General features: G+C 30.0%; 1 protein-coding gene across 1 annotated transcript; it reads left to right on the top strand.

The window, feature by feature from the left end:
• Positions 1 to 483: 483 nt before the first annotated feature.
• On the top strand, positions 484 to 10,761 carry LOC107625593 (serine carboxypeptidase-like 11). Its single transcript, XM_088503631.1, has 14 exons — positions 484 to 732; positions 1,649 to 1,797; positions 2,726 to 2,802; positions 3,229 to 3,348; positions 5,726 to 5,828; positions 6,283 to 6,320; positions 6,839 to 6,937; positions 7,739 to 7,825; positions 7,946 to 8,098; positions 9,022 to 9,093; positions 9,318 to 9,433; positions 9,918 to 10,031; positions 10,389 to 10,434; positions 10,518 to 10,761. The coding sequence occupies exons 1-14, from the start codon at positions 566 to 568 to the stop codon at positions 10,599 to 10,601; spliced, it is 1,425 nt and encodes a 474-aa protein (XP_088359757.1). The 5' UTR covers positions 484 to 565; the 3' UTR covers positions 10,602 to 10,761.
• The last annotated feature ends 7,693 nt before the right edge of the window (positions 10,762 to 18,454 follow it).

Here is an 18,454-nt window from a genome sequence, read left to right on the forward strand (position 1 = left end):
TTATAATTAATTGGTGTGTTTTTTTTATATAAATTTAAATTTTTTTATTTTAAATAATAAATTAGACCCTCAAATTAAAAAAATCAGAAGATCAAATTTTCATAATGTATAAATTGAAAGGTCCAAAAGAAAAAAACACATATTCTCCAAATTTAAATTTGTGACATCCAAAAGAAAAAAACACATATTCTCCACATTATGAAAAGAAAAAGGAAAAGTATAAGTAAACAATGAAAATACTAAATAATGTGTATAATATATTGAATGTTCAATTCATTAGATGTGCGGATGGTTATCTTAATATTAAAATTTATGTGAATAATTTAGAGTGTAATGTATTTTTATTTTATTACGCCAATTTTAAAATCCATCATTCACATTATTCACATTGTTTACAAAAATTATTATCTACCTTAAAAAATAAAAAGTCCTTATTACAAAACACTAGCAAAATCTCAATAATAAAAAAAAAAAAGTGTAAACAAGAAAGAAGCAACGCTAAATACTAATGCCTAGAAATTGGGATTAATAATTGCAGGTGAAGCTGAGGAGTACAGAGCAGTGAATGAAAATGGCTTCCAATTCCAAAAAATGGAGTTACTTTTTTCAATTACTGCTTCTCTCTCTCACACTTTTCTTGCAGATAGCATCTCATAAAATTGAAGCAGGTGGTTCAAAAGTTGAATACCTTCCTGGTTTTGATGGTCCTCTCCCCTTTCAACTTGAAACTGGGTAAGCTCTATGTATATTTACCACTTTCAATTTCCATCTACTTTTCCCTTTTTTTTTTTTTTTTGGGTTGAGTGTTTTTGGTTTCAACTGTGACTGAAAATTTATGTTTTGAAGCTGATTTTGATGTTGTAGAGGAGTATAAGAAACAGAAATTGTTCTTAGCTAGTCCTTAGTCAGAATACGAGATCTAAAATTTTTATTTCATTTAAAATAAAATACAGAGAAAGAGATTTAGAAATAGTCATTCTTATCTTATATTTTTATTTGATGGATCTTTCACTCAGCGCTCCATGGTCATTTTGTTGTATTTAAACCCAAAAAAATCGTGGTCCTTGAGCTTGCATTGCAATGAGGAGAAGCTAAACACAAAGCAAGCCAAAGCCTGTGCAGCTTCCATTAGTCCCAAGAAGCGTCATGTCAACCGCACCAGAAACGACGCAGACAAGTGAGAATGAAGAAAAAGGACAGAGAAACAAGAGAACACTTAGAACTTTAACATTCAACCTATTAGAACTTTACCTTTGTTGCCACTGACGATAGCTGTTGGTGGTACTGATGCCGTTTTTCCTTGTTAATTTCAGGCACATTGCATAAAAGGTTCCAATTAAACGATTCAATTGGATTAGGGTTTAAAATTGATTTTCAGAAATATTGTTGCACGTTAGTAAATAGAGAAAAATAAATTGGGACAAATCTATAAATATCTTTCAGAACTCCGTCAAATGGAACTCTCTATCAGAGTCCCATCAAATACTTCTTTGCCTTCTAACCTATAAGATTGGTTCAGTAGTGAGGAATAATTAAATAATAATAATAATAATAATAATAATAATAATAATAATAATAATAATAATAATAGTGTATGTGGGATATTAAATCCAATATTAAAACTATGTAATTTAATTTGTTTTGACAGGTATGTGGGATTGGGAGATTCAGAAGATGACATGCAAGTTTTCTACTATTTTGTTAAGTCAGAAAATGATCCTAAAAATGACCCTCTTTTGCTTTGGTTAACTGGTGGACCTGGCTGTTCTTCAATTTCAGGCTTTGTCTTCCAAATAGGTAATGTTAAAAATTTAAATTACCAACTTTTTGGTAGTAATTAACTAAGTATCAATTTTCTACACTAGCAGAAAAAACATTGTCCATTTATATTACGTCTACCACCCTAGACACTTACCTTCCTTGGTTTTCAATTTATTTTTTAATTAAAAAATACATAAAAATATCTATTTTATATGCTTTCTTTTTCCCTTTCCCTTTTCTTTTTCCAAAAAAAAAAAAAAAAATTGAGATCTTGTATGCTGTGTGTTGATGCTGAAGTATGGCCCTGAATCAAACTGAGTTATAAATTTGTGTCTTCTAATTTTGAGTGTATGATTGATATATGATTATTATAGTTATATAGGAGGACTGAAGCCGTTGGATTTTTTAAGTATAAATGACAAAAAGATATATATATATATATATATATATATAGGTTAAAAAACGCTCATAAATATGTTGGTTTAAGGTTTTTGGTGAAAAAATTTACATCTAAACTATTAATATATAGTATTTTATTTAGCTCATTGGTGTAACACTCTCTAAGTTATAATATAGATTCTCCTCACCAATGCTTTCAAAATCCTTTGAAGCAAAGTCTAATTGGCTTTAATCATAAGCTAAATTAGTTAGGGAATGTTTGAAAGTTATCTTTGAAACATAAATACAGCAATAACATAGAGAGAATAGAGATTAAGACAACGAAATGTAAGTATATTTGATTGAATATAAGTGGTTTGGGAAAAAAATGTTATTTTATTATTACCCATTAAGCATAGACTTTCCATCCTTGCAGCAAAATCTAGGCAATACCAAGGTTTTGAATTCTTTATGTGTAAATAAAATTACACATATTAATCTAATTTAGCTGAAATTTATTCCACTATTATCTTCCAACTAAACATACTAAAAAAATGATTTATTTAGGGTTAAATTAATATTGTAGGTCCAGTGCAATTTAAAGTTGAGGAATTTGATGGGAGCTTGCCTAAGCTAATCTACAGGGCATCGTCATGGACAAAGGTAACAATGCATCTTAGAGAACTATATATGAATTATAAAAATGTTATGTATGTGCATTGTAAAAATTAGTTACTATATATAACTAGTTTAGTGGTTAATTTTTGGAGTATAGTATAATTAGAAAAAGTCTAAGAAGCTAACTACAGCATAAGCCAATTCAAGCCAATTAAATAAAAAATTACTTTAAACATATAATTGTAAAAGTGTTTGGATACACCTACTGTTAGAAAAATATACTTTTATTTTAAACAAGTAATATTTTGTTTTTGAAAAAAAAAATTATCGATAACAAAATAATTTTTATATTTTCTATTCAAATACAAAATTATATTTTTCTAATGAAAAATATCTTGATAAAAAAGATAAAAAAAGTTAAATACTTCCTTCAAATATTGTTCCTGATCTTCTTTTTCCACTTTTTTCTAGGTAGCTAATGTTATCTTTGTAGATTTACCGATGGGAACAGGGTTCTCTTACGCAAAAGATGTCCTTTCTCAACGAAGTGATTGGAAACTTGTTCATCATGCCCACCAATTTATTAGAAAGGTAAAGTAGTTATTATTATTATTTTGTCTCTAAGCATTGTATGATATGCAAAGTAGGGAGAAAGAATAACTCAAAGTCACAACTCTCCTTTCATTTTGTAATGAAACGAGCCCCAAGCCCAAAAAGAGAACTAAACTACTACAAGGAGATAAGTGTGAAATGATTATTGAAATGGTAAATCACAATATTTGAGTAAATCACCAAAAAAAAAACACCTAATTATCAAATTGCTTATAAAAATATCTTCTAAATTCGTTAATGTTGGCCAACGAGCTATAGTTCAAATGATATAGTTTTTCATATTCATCCAGAGATCGCGGGCTCGATTCTCCTTATCTTTGAAAAAAAAATTCGTTAATGCTAAAAATATTCTTAAAATATGAAAAAAATATTCAACCATTAAATATATTCTTAAAAAGCGTTCACGATTAAATTTTGATGCATTCTTTTTTTTTTTTTTGCAAACAATATTAGAAAAATGAGATATTTTTATCTATAAAATTTAGTAATTTTATGACAAGTAGATACATTTTTGTAATTTTTTTGGCCAATAATATTTTTAAAAAAATATGCAAAAGAATCTAGAGATCAAATTTTGGTATGATTTTTTATATGCACTTTTTAAATAGTATCCAAATATTTTTACAAAATTTCAAATCAAATGTATAAATTATTTGTCAAATACAAAAATTATTTATCTCTTATAAAAAATAGTATTCTTTTTATTTTAAAATATTTTAAAAATATTTTATCGTTAACAAACTTAGAAGATACTTTTATCAACATAAAAATTCATGGACAAGTTTGGATGGTTTAGCCCACAATATGTTTACATCTGCAGCTTTTCACATATAAAAACTTTAAAGAGCAACTAAGCGAAAATGATTGCTTATATTTTTATGTAAAAATGGTATTATAAACATTTACATGGTTCAGTCAAATATATTGAGTCAAATATAATTGATTGTATACTAAAAGTGTAATTTTATTGTATATGAATAATTCTAAAATGACTCAAAATATGACAAAAAAAGAATAAAGTTCCTTCTATATGTGTTGGGCCAAAAAGTTGAAACTTAAAAGAAAAAACATCCTAAGAACTTGAATTTTTCTTTAATTAGGAACTAAATTGGTTGAAGATGATTGGTTGGATTGAAGTGTAAATAATGTATCTTTACTAATGTCACTTGTCATAAGCACTCTTTTATCCGGATACCTCTTTGACACGAACATCCAAAACAGTAACAGAACTGGTACCTTAACTTGTGGAGATAAACTTCTTTCGTATATCTATTTTTAGTTAAAGAAACTTAAAATAATAGAAACACCAAAAAATACATTCTACTAATTACATCATTTAGTAACTAGTCTTGGAATAAGAGTAGGCTGAATATAACATTGTAACTATTGGACAATGTACTCTCCCTCTAAAATAACTACTATAAAACGTGCTTAAACTCACTTCCCTCAAAAAGACTTTTCTAAAACTTTGTGAGATAATCTCTTTTCTTTGCTCTCTTATCGTTCTTATCCTTATTCTTCATTTTGTTCATCAACTTCAAACAAGTGAATTTATAAAATTAGCATTCGGGTATTCTACTAGAACACCCGACAACAAGCTCTATATAAGTTTTGTTCACTTTAAATTAAAAGAGTTCATTCATCCTCTTGTGACATTAGTGAAGGTCTCAACATTTGTTCTCCATCACTATTCCACATCATTAATTTTTATGTTGTTTATTTATCAACAATCGAAGTATTTACCTACCCTTTATCTCTCTTCTTAATCTTTCTTTACTTAATCTATTTCCACAAAACTATTCCCGAACCAATAGTAAAAATGTCTTTATGGGAGTAACTACCAACTTAAAATGTTTGGTAACTGATCTAAGCTAACCCCATATTCATCTTCAAAGGGGCAACTCTTTTGTACCCAAAAATAAATAAATAAATAAAATAAAAAATGTCACAACTCATTACCAAATGTTCTTGTGTTGTAGATGGTATACCCATCAGCTCGGATTTGGCTTACCCACGAGTTAAATGGAGACTAAAAATTATAACCCAACTTATTATCTTTGGTGGATCAAAGCATGAGGGAGTTTGGTTCGTTTTGTCATCCTGAACATGTTAGTTGTGTTGTTGTTTAGACTTTAGACCTTTAAAAAAAAAGAACAAAAAAAAAAAACAGAGAAACTTGTGCTGTAGTCTTGTAGATTCATGATATTTAATTAGACTTTGGTGTTTTCTTTTTCATTTATTTTCCAGTATTTGTATTTTACTTTGTGGGAGACTAATTCCAGCTCCTAACTAAACAAGCTGTATAACTTTGATGATTTATTAATAACCTATGATATTTATGTATTAATTTTTGCAGTGGCTCACTGAGAATCCAGAATATATTTCCAATGAATTTTACATGGCAGCTGATTCTTATTCTGGCATTCCTGCTCCTCCATTGGTTCAAGAAATTGCAAATGGTAAGAAATTATCATTGTATTACACAGGCAATTGCATGGAATAATTACTACTACTATATTATATTTTATTATATTTAAAAGTAAAATTGTTTACATTTATATATTAACTATTTTATAAGTGCTAGATTGAGAGTAATATACATATTTGTTCTTTTATATTATCACGAAGTCACTTCTCCAAAAAAATTTAAGCTGATAGGTGGAAACACATAAATTATTATATCTATAACACATTCTTCGTCGTGAGATTCATGATTTTTGTGTGTTATATATCTGACGCATATCATATAAATAGTTGTACTTTTTTTTTTCGAACAACCAAAAAAAAAAATTAGAAACAAACAAAATAAGTATAACAAATAAGCATGCAAAAAAAAATTGCATCTCCAATTACAGTCATTTCAATTGCATCTAGAAAAATCAAACCATAATTATTCAATTCCTTTATTAACAGGAAATGAGAAAGGTCTTCAACCCCAAATAAATCTCCAGGTTTGTGATTATTTCCAATTACTATATATGTTTTGATTGCCTAGAAAATCAAATAGAATTTATTCAAAAATCAGTTTTTCAAAATTGCCAAGGAAAATATATCTATGGTCGATCGAAAAATTATTAAGTGTATTTGGTGAAAAAGGGAAAAATTTGCTGAGTGTTGGTGAATATTTGGCCTTAGATATATTAGGCAACACTTTTAAAGTGCACTTAAAACATAATAAATAGGTTACTCTTTAAAAGCGTTTTTTTTTTTTTTTTTTTTTGTGAAAAAAGTGTACCCATATATATTAAAATAAGGCTACCTTTTATAAGTGATCTTTATAATACCTAAGGAAAAACTTTTCAAATAATGCCACCACTGTGTTTCCTATTCTCTTATAAAATGGTACACTTTTCAAATGTAACTTAAAAAAAGTGTGGCCAAATGTGTATTTTTCTTGTAGTGGGAATTGAATGGTAGGTGTTTCTTCTATTTGACCAATTTCCTAAAACTCAAACCTTAATTTTTTCAGGGATACATACTAGGAAACCCCGTAACGACAAGTGAAGAAGGAAATGATCATATCCAATATGCTCATGGAATGGCACTTATTTCTGATGAACTCTATTTGGTATTCTTACTTGTGCATGCCTAATTAATTATTAAATGCATGACAAACATTCTTGTCTAGTAAATATACTATACATAAAAGTAAATTCCCAAACTGCTCTTAGAAAGAATTTAGTATTAGATAAAAAAATCTCTAAAAAACAAATATCAATTTAGTGTTTAATCTCTTAAAATATCACACATATATGACTTATTCTTAAACATTTTTTATTAAGTAAAGAGTGCTACACTCCTTGTTAATGAAATAAATCTCAGCTCTCTATTGATTATATTTGACTCATATTTAGAGTTTAAAGTTTAGAGTTTAGAATTTAAGTTTAGAATTTATGGTTCAGGATTAAGAGTCTTTAAGGTTTATAATTTAAGATTTAGAATTTAAAGTTTAGAATTTAGGTTTTAGAATTTAAGGAAGGCTGAACTCCTTAATTTCTCCTAAGCGCATTAGCATTCACCAACATATAGTCCTTAGTAAAATAAAAGAATAAATTTAGAGTCTAATACTTAGTTTCTATATTCATTTCAAGTATTTTCGTTCCTCATAATTTTGAGAAGAAAAATATAAAAATGGTAAAACCACGAAATATAAACAAAAAGCAATCATGTCTTTATAGTTACAAATGACAAAGTGGTCCCTTATATAGTTATATTTACAAAAATAGTTTGATAGAGAAATTAACTTATCTAATTTAAAATACAAGATACTAATTCTTTTTCGTTACAGTTTCTTTAAGGACCATTTTAAAGTTTTACTCAATATAAAACTATTGATGTCTACCCATTTGCCTCTCTTGTCTATGAACAGTCATTGAAGAGAAATTGTAAAGGAGATTATCTAAATATAAATCCCGAAAATACATTGTGTTTAAGCGACATGGAGTATTACAATAAGGTAAGTAATGATCATCTCAATTTTACTATATATGGTAATGATATCCACTGTAATAGTTTATTAATTTATTCAGCTACATTATTGAATTCGTAATATTATTTTCTGATTTGTTTTTTTCAGTGCCTTGAAAAAATTGATCCCTATTTCATTTTGAATCCATATTGCAACGATGATTGGCTTAAGCAAGACCAAGGGATGCAAACGAGATCTCTGGCTAGAAAGCTTGAGGCCCGTTTCGAAACTCCTCTCATAGTGCCAGATATAGGCTGTGAGGTACATTTTCAATTTTTCATATCTTTGTATATGCTTACACATTTTTGGTGCAATCAATATAGAGAAATTTTATATATACATTTAATTACTTAACAATATGTCAGCAAAAATAACAATATTTTAAATTGATAGCGTAAATGGTCATTCAAAAGAATGTGTGTGATTAGATGATTTTCAATACATTAAAATTAAACTCGCATTTGTTCAAATTTTGAAAAAACATTTTTTTTTTCATGGATTTTTTTTATGTGGTTGAGATCCATTACCCTGCCAAAGAATATCTAATGCATAATGAATTTTGTCATGAATCAGCAAGGGTAATAATATTGAAAAACATACTCATCAAATTTCAGTAAATTTGGGTAATAGTATATCTGTAATATAATAGTTTGTATTTAATTATTTATATTTCCAAACTATATTATATATTAAAATAACACATAATGATAAAACTTCTGATTGCTTCAATTCCAAACTTTTATGAAGTTTTCTAAAGTTAATTCATGAGTTTTATTTTAATACTCTAATAATAGTGTAATAGAATTTTACATAGACAACATTAGCAAAAGTAATTAATATTCATATACATCACTTAAAAAAATCATTTAAATGCATAAATATAATTAAACGACAGTAATAAATTTTTTACATTGTTGATATATCAAAATAATTAAACTCTTAATTTATATGGTAAAATGTCTTAATTCAGCACTTAGATTGATTAAAATTCAAAATCTATTATAAATAAATAAATTATTCTAACAAAACTTACACCTAAATAAGTGGATCTCCATTTTCCATCCTCCATTCTTGTTTTTTTTTAGAAATTATACTCTGCTTTGCTCTTCTAAAAAGTCGAATATTATATATTTTTTTCATGATGGTGATGATGATGTAATTTCCAAGAATTTTCATTGTTGTAGAATTTTCTTTTCTTTCTGGTCACTCAATGGGCCAACCACAGGAGCGTACGCAAGGCACTACACATTCGAGAGGTAATTTGATGAGAATATTTTTGGACTTTATAAAATTTCATCAGTTCTTGCCAAATTGTTCACAAATTAAATCATAATTATTGATGTATGTCCAATCTCAAATATTATATATATATATATATATATATATATATATATATATATTTGAGTTGAAATTTGATATCGTTGTTTATTGATTTTCTACCTTGTTCATATCAATAATGCACCAATATCATATTCTACAGGGGACTATAGGGGAATGGGTACGTTGTTATAAAGATGATTATGAATTCAGCATCGTTAACAGTGTTCCCTTCCATGCAAATCTCAGTGCAAAAGGGTACCGTTCTTTAATTTTCAGGTGATTATTTTAACATCTCAAACTATTTAATTTATAATTTATAATTTAAAGTATATTGACGAAAACTTGTGTTATTTTCATATACTCCATGTATTTCCGTTTGGTTTATAAAAATAAAAATATTTCTATTTTCATGACTTCATTTTTTTTTTAAGTTTGAAAACAATAAAAAAAAATGTATTTATAGTTAACATGTGTTTTAAGAATATATATTAAAATTATCAATTAAAAAAATTTTTAATAAAAAAGATGTAAAGTAAGTTTATTTTCAATTTATTTTGTGTATTTGTTAAATTAAAAATTTAAAAACTTCTATTAATAATAACTTTATCATAGGCTCAAGGATATATATTAGCTAAATCTTTTTTGTTTTTCTCTATTCAAGTGACATTCAAAAAATTATAAGAAAAGATGAACTATACTAGTCTGTTGCAGCTATCAACGACTAACTGATTTTGTATTGCAATTGATGTTATGTTGGTAGTGGAGATCATGATGCAGTGGTTCCTTTTTTCTCAACTCAAGCATGGATAAGGTCTCTAAACTATTCCATTGTAGATGATTGGAGGCCATGGTATTTAAATGACCAAGTTGCAGGGTAAGCATAGATTCTTTTTGTTAGAGATATAACCATTTATGTTGTCTTCTCTTATCAGCTTAAGTTTTTAGGATAAGCGGTTTTATAACATGGTATCAGAATTCTATATCTTTGGTGAATTCCAAAAGAAAAAAAAATAGCATTAGGCAAATAAAAAAAAAGGAAAAAATGGTCTATGCTAAAATCAAGCAAACCCAAAAGAAACTTTTATTTAAAAGGGAATGTTAGAGATATAATCATTTATATTTTTATTCGTTTTAGGTTAAGTTTTTAGAATGAGTGTTTTCATGACACTTTTAGTTTTGATATAAAAAGTATTAACAACGTAACAAATATGTTTTGTTTAATTTCAAACAGATACACCAGGACTTACTCAAATAAAATGACATTTGCAACTGTAAAGGTAAGAAGACATTGAAATGGTCAAATCACAATTCACAAGTGCTATTCTTCTCAAGAATGTGTGTGTGTGTGTTTTTTTTTCAGGGTGCAGGACATACAGCTGCTGAATTGAAGCCTAATGAAAGTTATGTCATGTTCACTAGATGGATATCTAATAGGCCTTTGTAACTAAGCAGCTAGCATATTTTCATGTTCTCATTGCAATTTGAGTGGATGTTGGCCTATTAAGGAACTTGTTTCCGGCAAATGGAGCATTCAAAATAATTTAAAATTTATATTATTTGGATATTTTCTTTTTTGATTAATATATTGATGGAATTACTCTTAATTATAGTGAATAAATTACTATTTATACCTACAAATATTTAAAAAGTTGATAAATCTATCAATAAAAAACTAAAATTTATTGTATCCATAAAAAAAAAGGTCAAGTTGATAAAATTATCAAAATCCTAAAAATTATATAAAAAAAATAATCTAAAGTACTCTATTTAACCTAACTAGCTTTAAATTCTCAACTATAACCCTAATCTTACTCATCTCCAAGTCTCAACTCTTCACCACTACCATCCCAACTCTTTCCAAATTCCAAGAATGAAAACTAGTAACATCACCCACCAAATTCACCCGCCAAATTCTACAGCACCAACATCATCAACAACGAACTCCTCCCTTGATCCTCATCATCAACATGTAGATGTGGTAAATCGTAAGAAGGAAATTAAAATTTATCACTAATAAAAAATATGTTATAATATAAAATATATTTTAAAAATAAATTAAATAACACATATATTTATACGCAAATACATAATGTATTAATAATATTTTTGAAAACCAAAATATAGCATCTCAACATAGCAAGGAAAATCAAAAACTATAATTCAAGTTCAAAAGTTTTTAACATAACATTAAAAGCATAGTTATCAAAATCGAACCGGTAATCGACTCGATTAAGTTATTGGATTACTGAGTTAATGGTTCGACTGGCAGACCACTGGTCGAATCGTTTAACCTGTTAATAATTAAATAAAAATAATAAAAAAATATAAAATTAAATTTAATAATACAAATAAATTTAATACGATATTTTTTTGTGACTCAATAAATATAATATTATTATTAAAAAATAAAAATAATATATATATATATATATTAACTCCTTTTAAAAGTGTGTTCAGTCAAATAAGCGAAAATCCAGTGTGTGGCTTCTGACTTGTATACTATGTTCTATGTATATTATTGTTAGCGTATTATATATTGAAGACTTTGCTACAGTGATCCAGGCATTCAGCACACCGCTTTTATTATTTTTTTTTTGGTGACAACACCGCTTTTATTATTGGTATGGTCTGATTAATTTCAACTTTTCTATTTATAGAAAATTCTTTTAGCAGTTATTTTTTTTTTACATTTTTTTTAATTTGTTTTTCAAAATTTGCATCATGTTTTTCACTTTTGACTTAAGACTCAAGTAAAAATTTTAGTCCTCAAGTTACAATAACCGCTGGTCAATTTTATTTTTTAGATTATCTATTTTTGACTTCAACTTTTCTTGATCTTCACGTCTTTTATGGTCGACCTAGTTGGCTGTCGAGACTTACTCCAGTTGAAGAATTTATTTTTACTACCAACAGTATTTATGTATAAATATAATAATAACTAATTTTAATGACTAAATTTAATATATAAATACTATTTTTAAAAAATATATATAATAATTGACATTGTTTTAATATTATATGATTAAAAATAACTAAGTTTGGACATTTCATATTCATATACTTTAAAATACAAAGTGAACTATCGATTTAATTTCTGTTATTTTTCATGTCCTAGTAAAATAGTTCTTAAAAAATTGAAATGACATTGTGCCATTATTGCAAAGATTTATTATGTCTAACAAAATAATCTTTGAAAGAGATCACAAAATCACTAATATTTAAAAATTATTTTATCGAAAAGTAAATGTTTTGTCAGGAAACTAAAAAATAATTGAGTCTTAAATGCATGTTATCATGATATCATACTTTCAGCTTAGAATACGAGCAAGTTTAAATTATACTTGCATTTGATTATATAAATATTCAACTATGACATTGAATAATAATAACACGGCTTTATATTATTTTGTCTCATATATAACAGTGTCATGATATTCTAATTAATTAATTAATTAGCATTATCATACTTTAATTTAGAGTATATTATTTGTATGGTAGGTCGGGTACCGGATAGTTCAGGTTGGTAGTTCGATTGATGAGAGGGGAAACCGCTTGGTTTTGGGTTGCTGGGTTGAAGGAGGTGTAGCCGACGTCTCGAGCTCTTCGTGTGGAGAGGGGGGTGTCACTTGCAAAGACACTTCGACGCTCTAGTCAGTCAAGTGTGCAGGCAAAAAGTGAGAGAATAGTATGTAACGTACCTTGGGGGAGGGGTGGGACCCTCCCCATATATACCGTGTCAGAGGCGGGCTTCACAAGGACAGAATCCACTTTCCTCGAAGTTTCCCCATACAGCTGTAGTAGAGAGCTGTCTAGAACGCGTGTCCGGATTAGGGGTGTCAAAAATCCCCAGGCAGCGGGGATCCCCGCAGGGACCGCCCCGAATAGGACTCCGATTGCGGGGAATTTTCCCTGCGGGGACGGGATGGGGACAAAATTCCCCCGAAGCAGATGCGGGGACCCGAGCGGAGATCCCTGTCCCCGTCTCCGTATTCCCCACAATCCCCGAATATATTAAATTACTTAAATACCCTTAAGAATTTAGTTTTTATTTTGGTTTTTTAGTCATTTCACTTTGTATATATATATATATTGAAAAGTGAAAACCCTAATTTCTTCTCTTCCGAGAATCCCAATTCGCACAGAGGCATAGAGCGCCGCGCATTGCAACTCCCTCACCCTGCTCCAGTGCTCTTCGCGAAACCCTTCTTCCCACAGAGGCATAGAGCGCCGGCTGCGCCGCGCATTGCAACTCCCTCACCCTGCTCCAGTGCTCCTCGCGAAACCCTTCCTCTCTGCGCCCTTCCTCTGCGTTCTCTCCCTTGTCCCAGCCAGCCACCTCTGACCACCATCGTCACCGCCTCCGACCACCATCGTCACCGCACCGCCCCATGCGCCATCTTCCGTTCGCCCTTTTCCGCATCGGTCGCCGCTCTTCTCTTCACCGGCGTCTCTACCTCTTCGGCCATTTCTATGATTCTGTCTTATTCCTGGTAAGATTCTCTACCCCTTTTCTTATCCCTGTTTTTTTTTCATGAATTTGATGGTGATGATGACCTTGGTTGGAGTTGGCTTGCTTAGACAAAATGTTCAGTTGGATATTCATGTTCGTATCCATTGTAGTCATAGTACAGTCTCTCCCCTTTTGATATATCTCTGTTAGCAATTAAAAGAACCCGACATTTACCATTGATGTCAAATCTCACACACTTCAAGTTCTGCTTCTTTTTTCCTTCCCTGCATGGAAAACAACGCACTTCAATGTTTTATTTCTATCAAACATTTACCTTACTTAGATTCAAAAGATAATGTTACACTTCACATGGAGTACAACATCAAAAAGGTAACATCTGACTAATCTTGATAATCTAAATGCCTGTTGGAGCCCATATATAGTACAATGTTAATATCTGACTAAGCCACAATAAAAAAGAATGAGTTTGTATATCAGACTATATACTACTCGACCAGTAAGGTGTTACATATAGCTTACTTATAGTGATACCTAAACTTTATAGTTCTTTTTAATGTAAATGCTAGATAGCAATCTTATTTTCTGTGTTTGGAGACTTTTCCCACTCAGTAAATTGAAATATTTTCTGGTTATATCGCTTACATAATTAATATGCTTATATTAATGGTTATGTAATTATTATGCCTGTTATTTAGAATGCTGGCTTGGTGGCCATAATTTTGCCTCTAATATCTTTGATTGGTGTTTTGAAATAATCTAAAGCTAGCTAGCTAGATAGATAATGACATGATAAAATGTATATGAATGGTGATGAAAGTGGGGGTGTGGTTAATTAAGCATTTAATGGAGAAAACTGGCATCTTATAATAGCCTCTCCTTTCATTAGAAAATTGATGCAGATTGAATGCACCATTCCAGTGCGTAATTTAGTGCACCATTCCAAATTAGCAAATCTGTGATTATGTCAGGGTAAAGCAAATTAGCAAATCTATGATTGGCGTTTCAATTATCTAATGCTTCCCTCATATGCATGCTTTTTGGATCTTATTCTGAGTTGATTATGTGTTTTAGTGTTTATGTATTGAATTTGAATTTTAATTTAGTGTTTCTGTATTAAATCTTACTGTATAGGATGGATAGTTTAAGCTTGACTCCTATTGAAAATAATAATGAGACAGAACCAACTCAAGATGATGAGGATCAAGCAATTGAAGCACATGTTCAAGGAACACAAGAAGAAGGACAAGAAGAAACACAAGAGGGAGGGCAAGAAGTTAGCCAAAGTGTGCAAAACAGTCCTAACAAGAAAGGATTGACTTCTGAGGCTTGGAAACATTTTAGGAGGGAGCAAATAGATGGAAAGTGGAAGGCAATATGTAAATATTGCGAAAGAAAGATTGGAGGTGATACGAAGCAAGGAACTAAGCACTTGCATGATCACATTAGAATTTGCCCGATTCGTACTGTTAGGGGACCAAAGCAATCAATATTGAAGACAGTGCAGCAATCATCAGGTTCGACAGGAACGGGAAGGCCAACGGATTCACTTTTGGTTGGAAACTTCACATTTAGTCAAGAGGGAGCACGACAAGCACTCACAAGATGGGTTATTAGGGACGAACACCCTATGTCGTTTGTTGAGCAACAGGGTTTTCATGAGTTTATGGCTGAGACTCAACCTTTGTTCAAATTTTATACAAGAAATACACTGAGAAGTGATGCTATGAAGATGTATGAAGCTGAAAAGGCAATGCTTCTAAAATTGTTGGGAAAAAATTCAAGCCGCATTGCTATAACTACTGATATGTGGAGTTCTGATTGTCAAAACAAAGGCTATATGGCGATTACAGCTCACTTTATTGATGATGATTGGAACTTGCAAAATCAGCTTGTAAGGTATTATTTATGCTTTTAGCATCTTTTAAATATTTGAATTTTTAATGTCATGATTGTTTATTATATTTACATTATTCTAGGTTTGCATATGTGCATGCACCCCATACTGCTGAAGTTCTTAGTGATGTTTTGGTGAATTCCTTGTATGATTGGAATATAGATAGAAAATTGTCAACTTTAACGGTTGATAATTGTAGTACAAATGATGCCATGATTCATCTTGTGCTTGATAAGATTTCACCGTCTAACTTTGTTAAGAGAGGGAAATTTTTTCACATGTGTTGTTGTGCTCACATTGTGAATTTGATTGTGAAAGATGGCATGAATGCAATATATGGTTCTATTGAAAAAATCAGAGATAGTGTTTCTTTTTGGGTTGCAACACCGAAGAGGGAAGAAAAAATTGAAGAGACTTGTAGGCAATTGAATATTAATTATAGGAGAAAGCTTGCACTTGATTGTAGAACTAGATGGAATTCAACTTATCTAATGCTTGCTTCTGCTTTGCCATATAGAGAAGTTTTTTAGCGTTTAAGACACCGTGAATCTCTGTATAAAGTTGTACCATCTGATGATGAGTGAGAAATGGTAAATGAACTTGTTGATAAATTAGAAGTCTTTTATAGTGTGACTGAATTATTCTCTGGCACTTTATATCCAACAACAAATTTATACTTTCCCAAGGTGTGTGAAATGAGATTGAACTTGAATGAGTGGTTGCTTAGTCCCAATGAGATGATTCATAGAATGGCAACAAATATGATTAATAAGTTTGAAAAGTATTGGGATCAAATTAATGAAGTCATGGCTGTGGGAGCTATCTTAGACCCTAGGTATAAGATGAAGTTATTGAAATTTTTTTCCCTAAAATATATGGATCTCAAAGTGAGAATCATCTGAGCAAGGTAAAGAAAATGATGGAAGAATTAGTATATGAATATCAACTTAAGGCTAGGGTTAAAAGAAGAGCAACAAATGATGATAGTTCAGCTTTTACTTTGAATGTTGGACATGATGAAGGATCTTCAAAGAGAAAATTTAACTCTATCTACTTGCAATTTGTGGAAGATACATCTGAAGACTGTGTTGCAAAAACTGAGTTGGATTTCTATTTGGAAGAGAGTGTTATGGTAGATAAAGCAAATTTGAAAAAATTTGACATTTTGGGCTACTGGAAAAATATTGGAGTGAAATATCCAACTTTACAAAAGATTGCAAGAGATTTTTTAGCCATTCCCATTTCTACTGTTGCCTCAGAGTCTGCTTTTAGAACTGGTGGTTGAGTTATACATCCACATCGCAATAAATTGGATTGTGAACTTGTTGAGGCGTTAATTTGCACTCAGCATTGGATACACTCTTCAGGTAAAAGTACTAATAACTCAAATTTTATCTCCTATTAAAGTTCAAATTCATGTTAAATTTAACTCTCGTGAATTGTTGGTTTTGATATAATATAGGTAAATCAGGGTCAAAAATTCCAATTCCTTGGGACTATGTGATAGATATGGAGATTTAGGAGTTTAGGTAATTATTTTTTTATTATGTCAAATTCCTATTAAATATATGGTATTGTTTATAATGTATGTTAACATATTCATGTTTGTATCGTATTTTAACAGAGAACATGGAGTTATTTGTTGGAAGTTGAAGACTTTATTTTATGGCTTTTTTTAACAATGGAAGTTGTATTTTAAAATTTTATTTTATGGACTATGATAACTTGATTTTATATTTCTTTACTTGTAAGTTGTAATCTTGGATTTTGTGTTGTAATTTTCATTTTGTGGACTATGTTAAACTTGATTTTGTGTTGTAATTTTTATTTTGTGGTTTTTTCTATGTTTTTTTTAAAATTTTTATGGTAATTTTCATATAAATGTTCAATATAAGCAGATGGGAAATGGGGACCCGCGGGAAACGTGGGGAATGGGGATGGGGGCAATTATCCCCCCATGGCGGGGAATGGGACGGGGACGGGGACAAAATTTGAGGGCGGGGACGGGGAGCAGGGAGGCATTCCCCGCCCCCGCCCCGCCCCATTGACATCCCTAGTCCGGATCCGTATTTGAACGCTTCGCACCCGACCGTTCAGGTCGGGTGGCTCGTGGGTCGGGTCGGCCCATGTGGTGTTTGGGCCAGTCCATAACATTATTCAAATTGTTTAACAATCTTCTATGTGTTTCACGTGTCATTTGGCTTTTAGTATATATATATTTTTACAATAGGATTAGATAATAAAAGACGCAACCACCCAAATAGAAGAGAGAAGGTTTCGATTTACAACTTACAAATAGGTGTGAAAAATAGGAGATTCTGAAAATCAGACATGTCATTAAATTTCTCTAATTATTAATTTATTAATTTAATTAATTTAATTGCGGTTCAATTGAAGTAATTATTTTATAATAAAATAATAAATAAAATATAAATAAATATACTAAAATATAATTATAGTCTAATATAAATATAATTTAAATTTAAAATATTACATTAATCAAAGTCTTATGATTTTATTAAAATACAAATTTAAGATAAATATAACAATAATAATAACGAAATCTTATCCCACTAGGTGGGATCGGCTATATGGATTAAACGAATGTCATTGAATTCTATTATGTATCATGTCTGCAAAGAAATTGTTTAATTACATGTAGATCTTGTTTGACCACCTCATGAATAGTTTTTCTAGATTTTCTTCTACCTTTCACCCATTATCCATCTTTCATGTCATCCACCCTTCTGATTGGGTGCTCTGTCGGTCTTCTTCTCACGTGTCCATACCAAACCATTTGAGACGCGATTATACCATCTTTTCTACAATAGGTGCTACTTCAACTCTCTCTCTTATATCTTCGTTCATTATTCTATCCAATCGCGTATGACCACTTATCCATCTCAACATCTTCATCACTGCCACATTTAAC

This window comes from Arachis ipaensis, chromosome B2 (assembly GCF_059453495.1).
Source record: "Arachis ipaensis isolate K30076 ecotype BB chromosome B2, ASM5945349v1, whole genome shotgun sequence".
Lineage (NCBI taxonomy): Eukaryota > Viridiplantae > Streptophyta > Magnoliopsida > Fabales > Fabaceae > Arachis > Arachis ipaensis.

Excerpts from the sequence above, each read along its gene's own strand:
- LOC107625593 (XM_088503631.1), top strand. The coding sequence starts at position 566 with ATGAAAATGGCTTCCAATTCCAAAAAATGGAGTTACTTTTTTCAATTA. Across the intron at positions 1,798-2,725 it reads AGGCTTTGTCTTCCAAATAG|GTCCAGTGCAATTTAAAGTT; the intron begins GTAATGTTAAAA and ends TTAATATTGTAG. Across the intron at positions 8,099-9,021 it reads TGCCAGATATAGGCTGTGAG|AATTTTCTTTTCTTTCTGGT; the intron begins GTACATTTTCAA and ends TCATTGTTGTAG.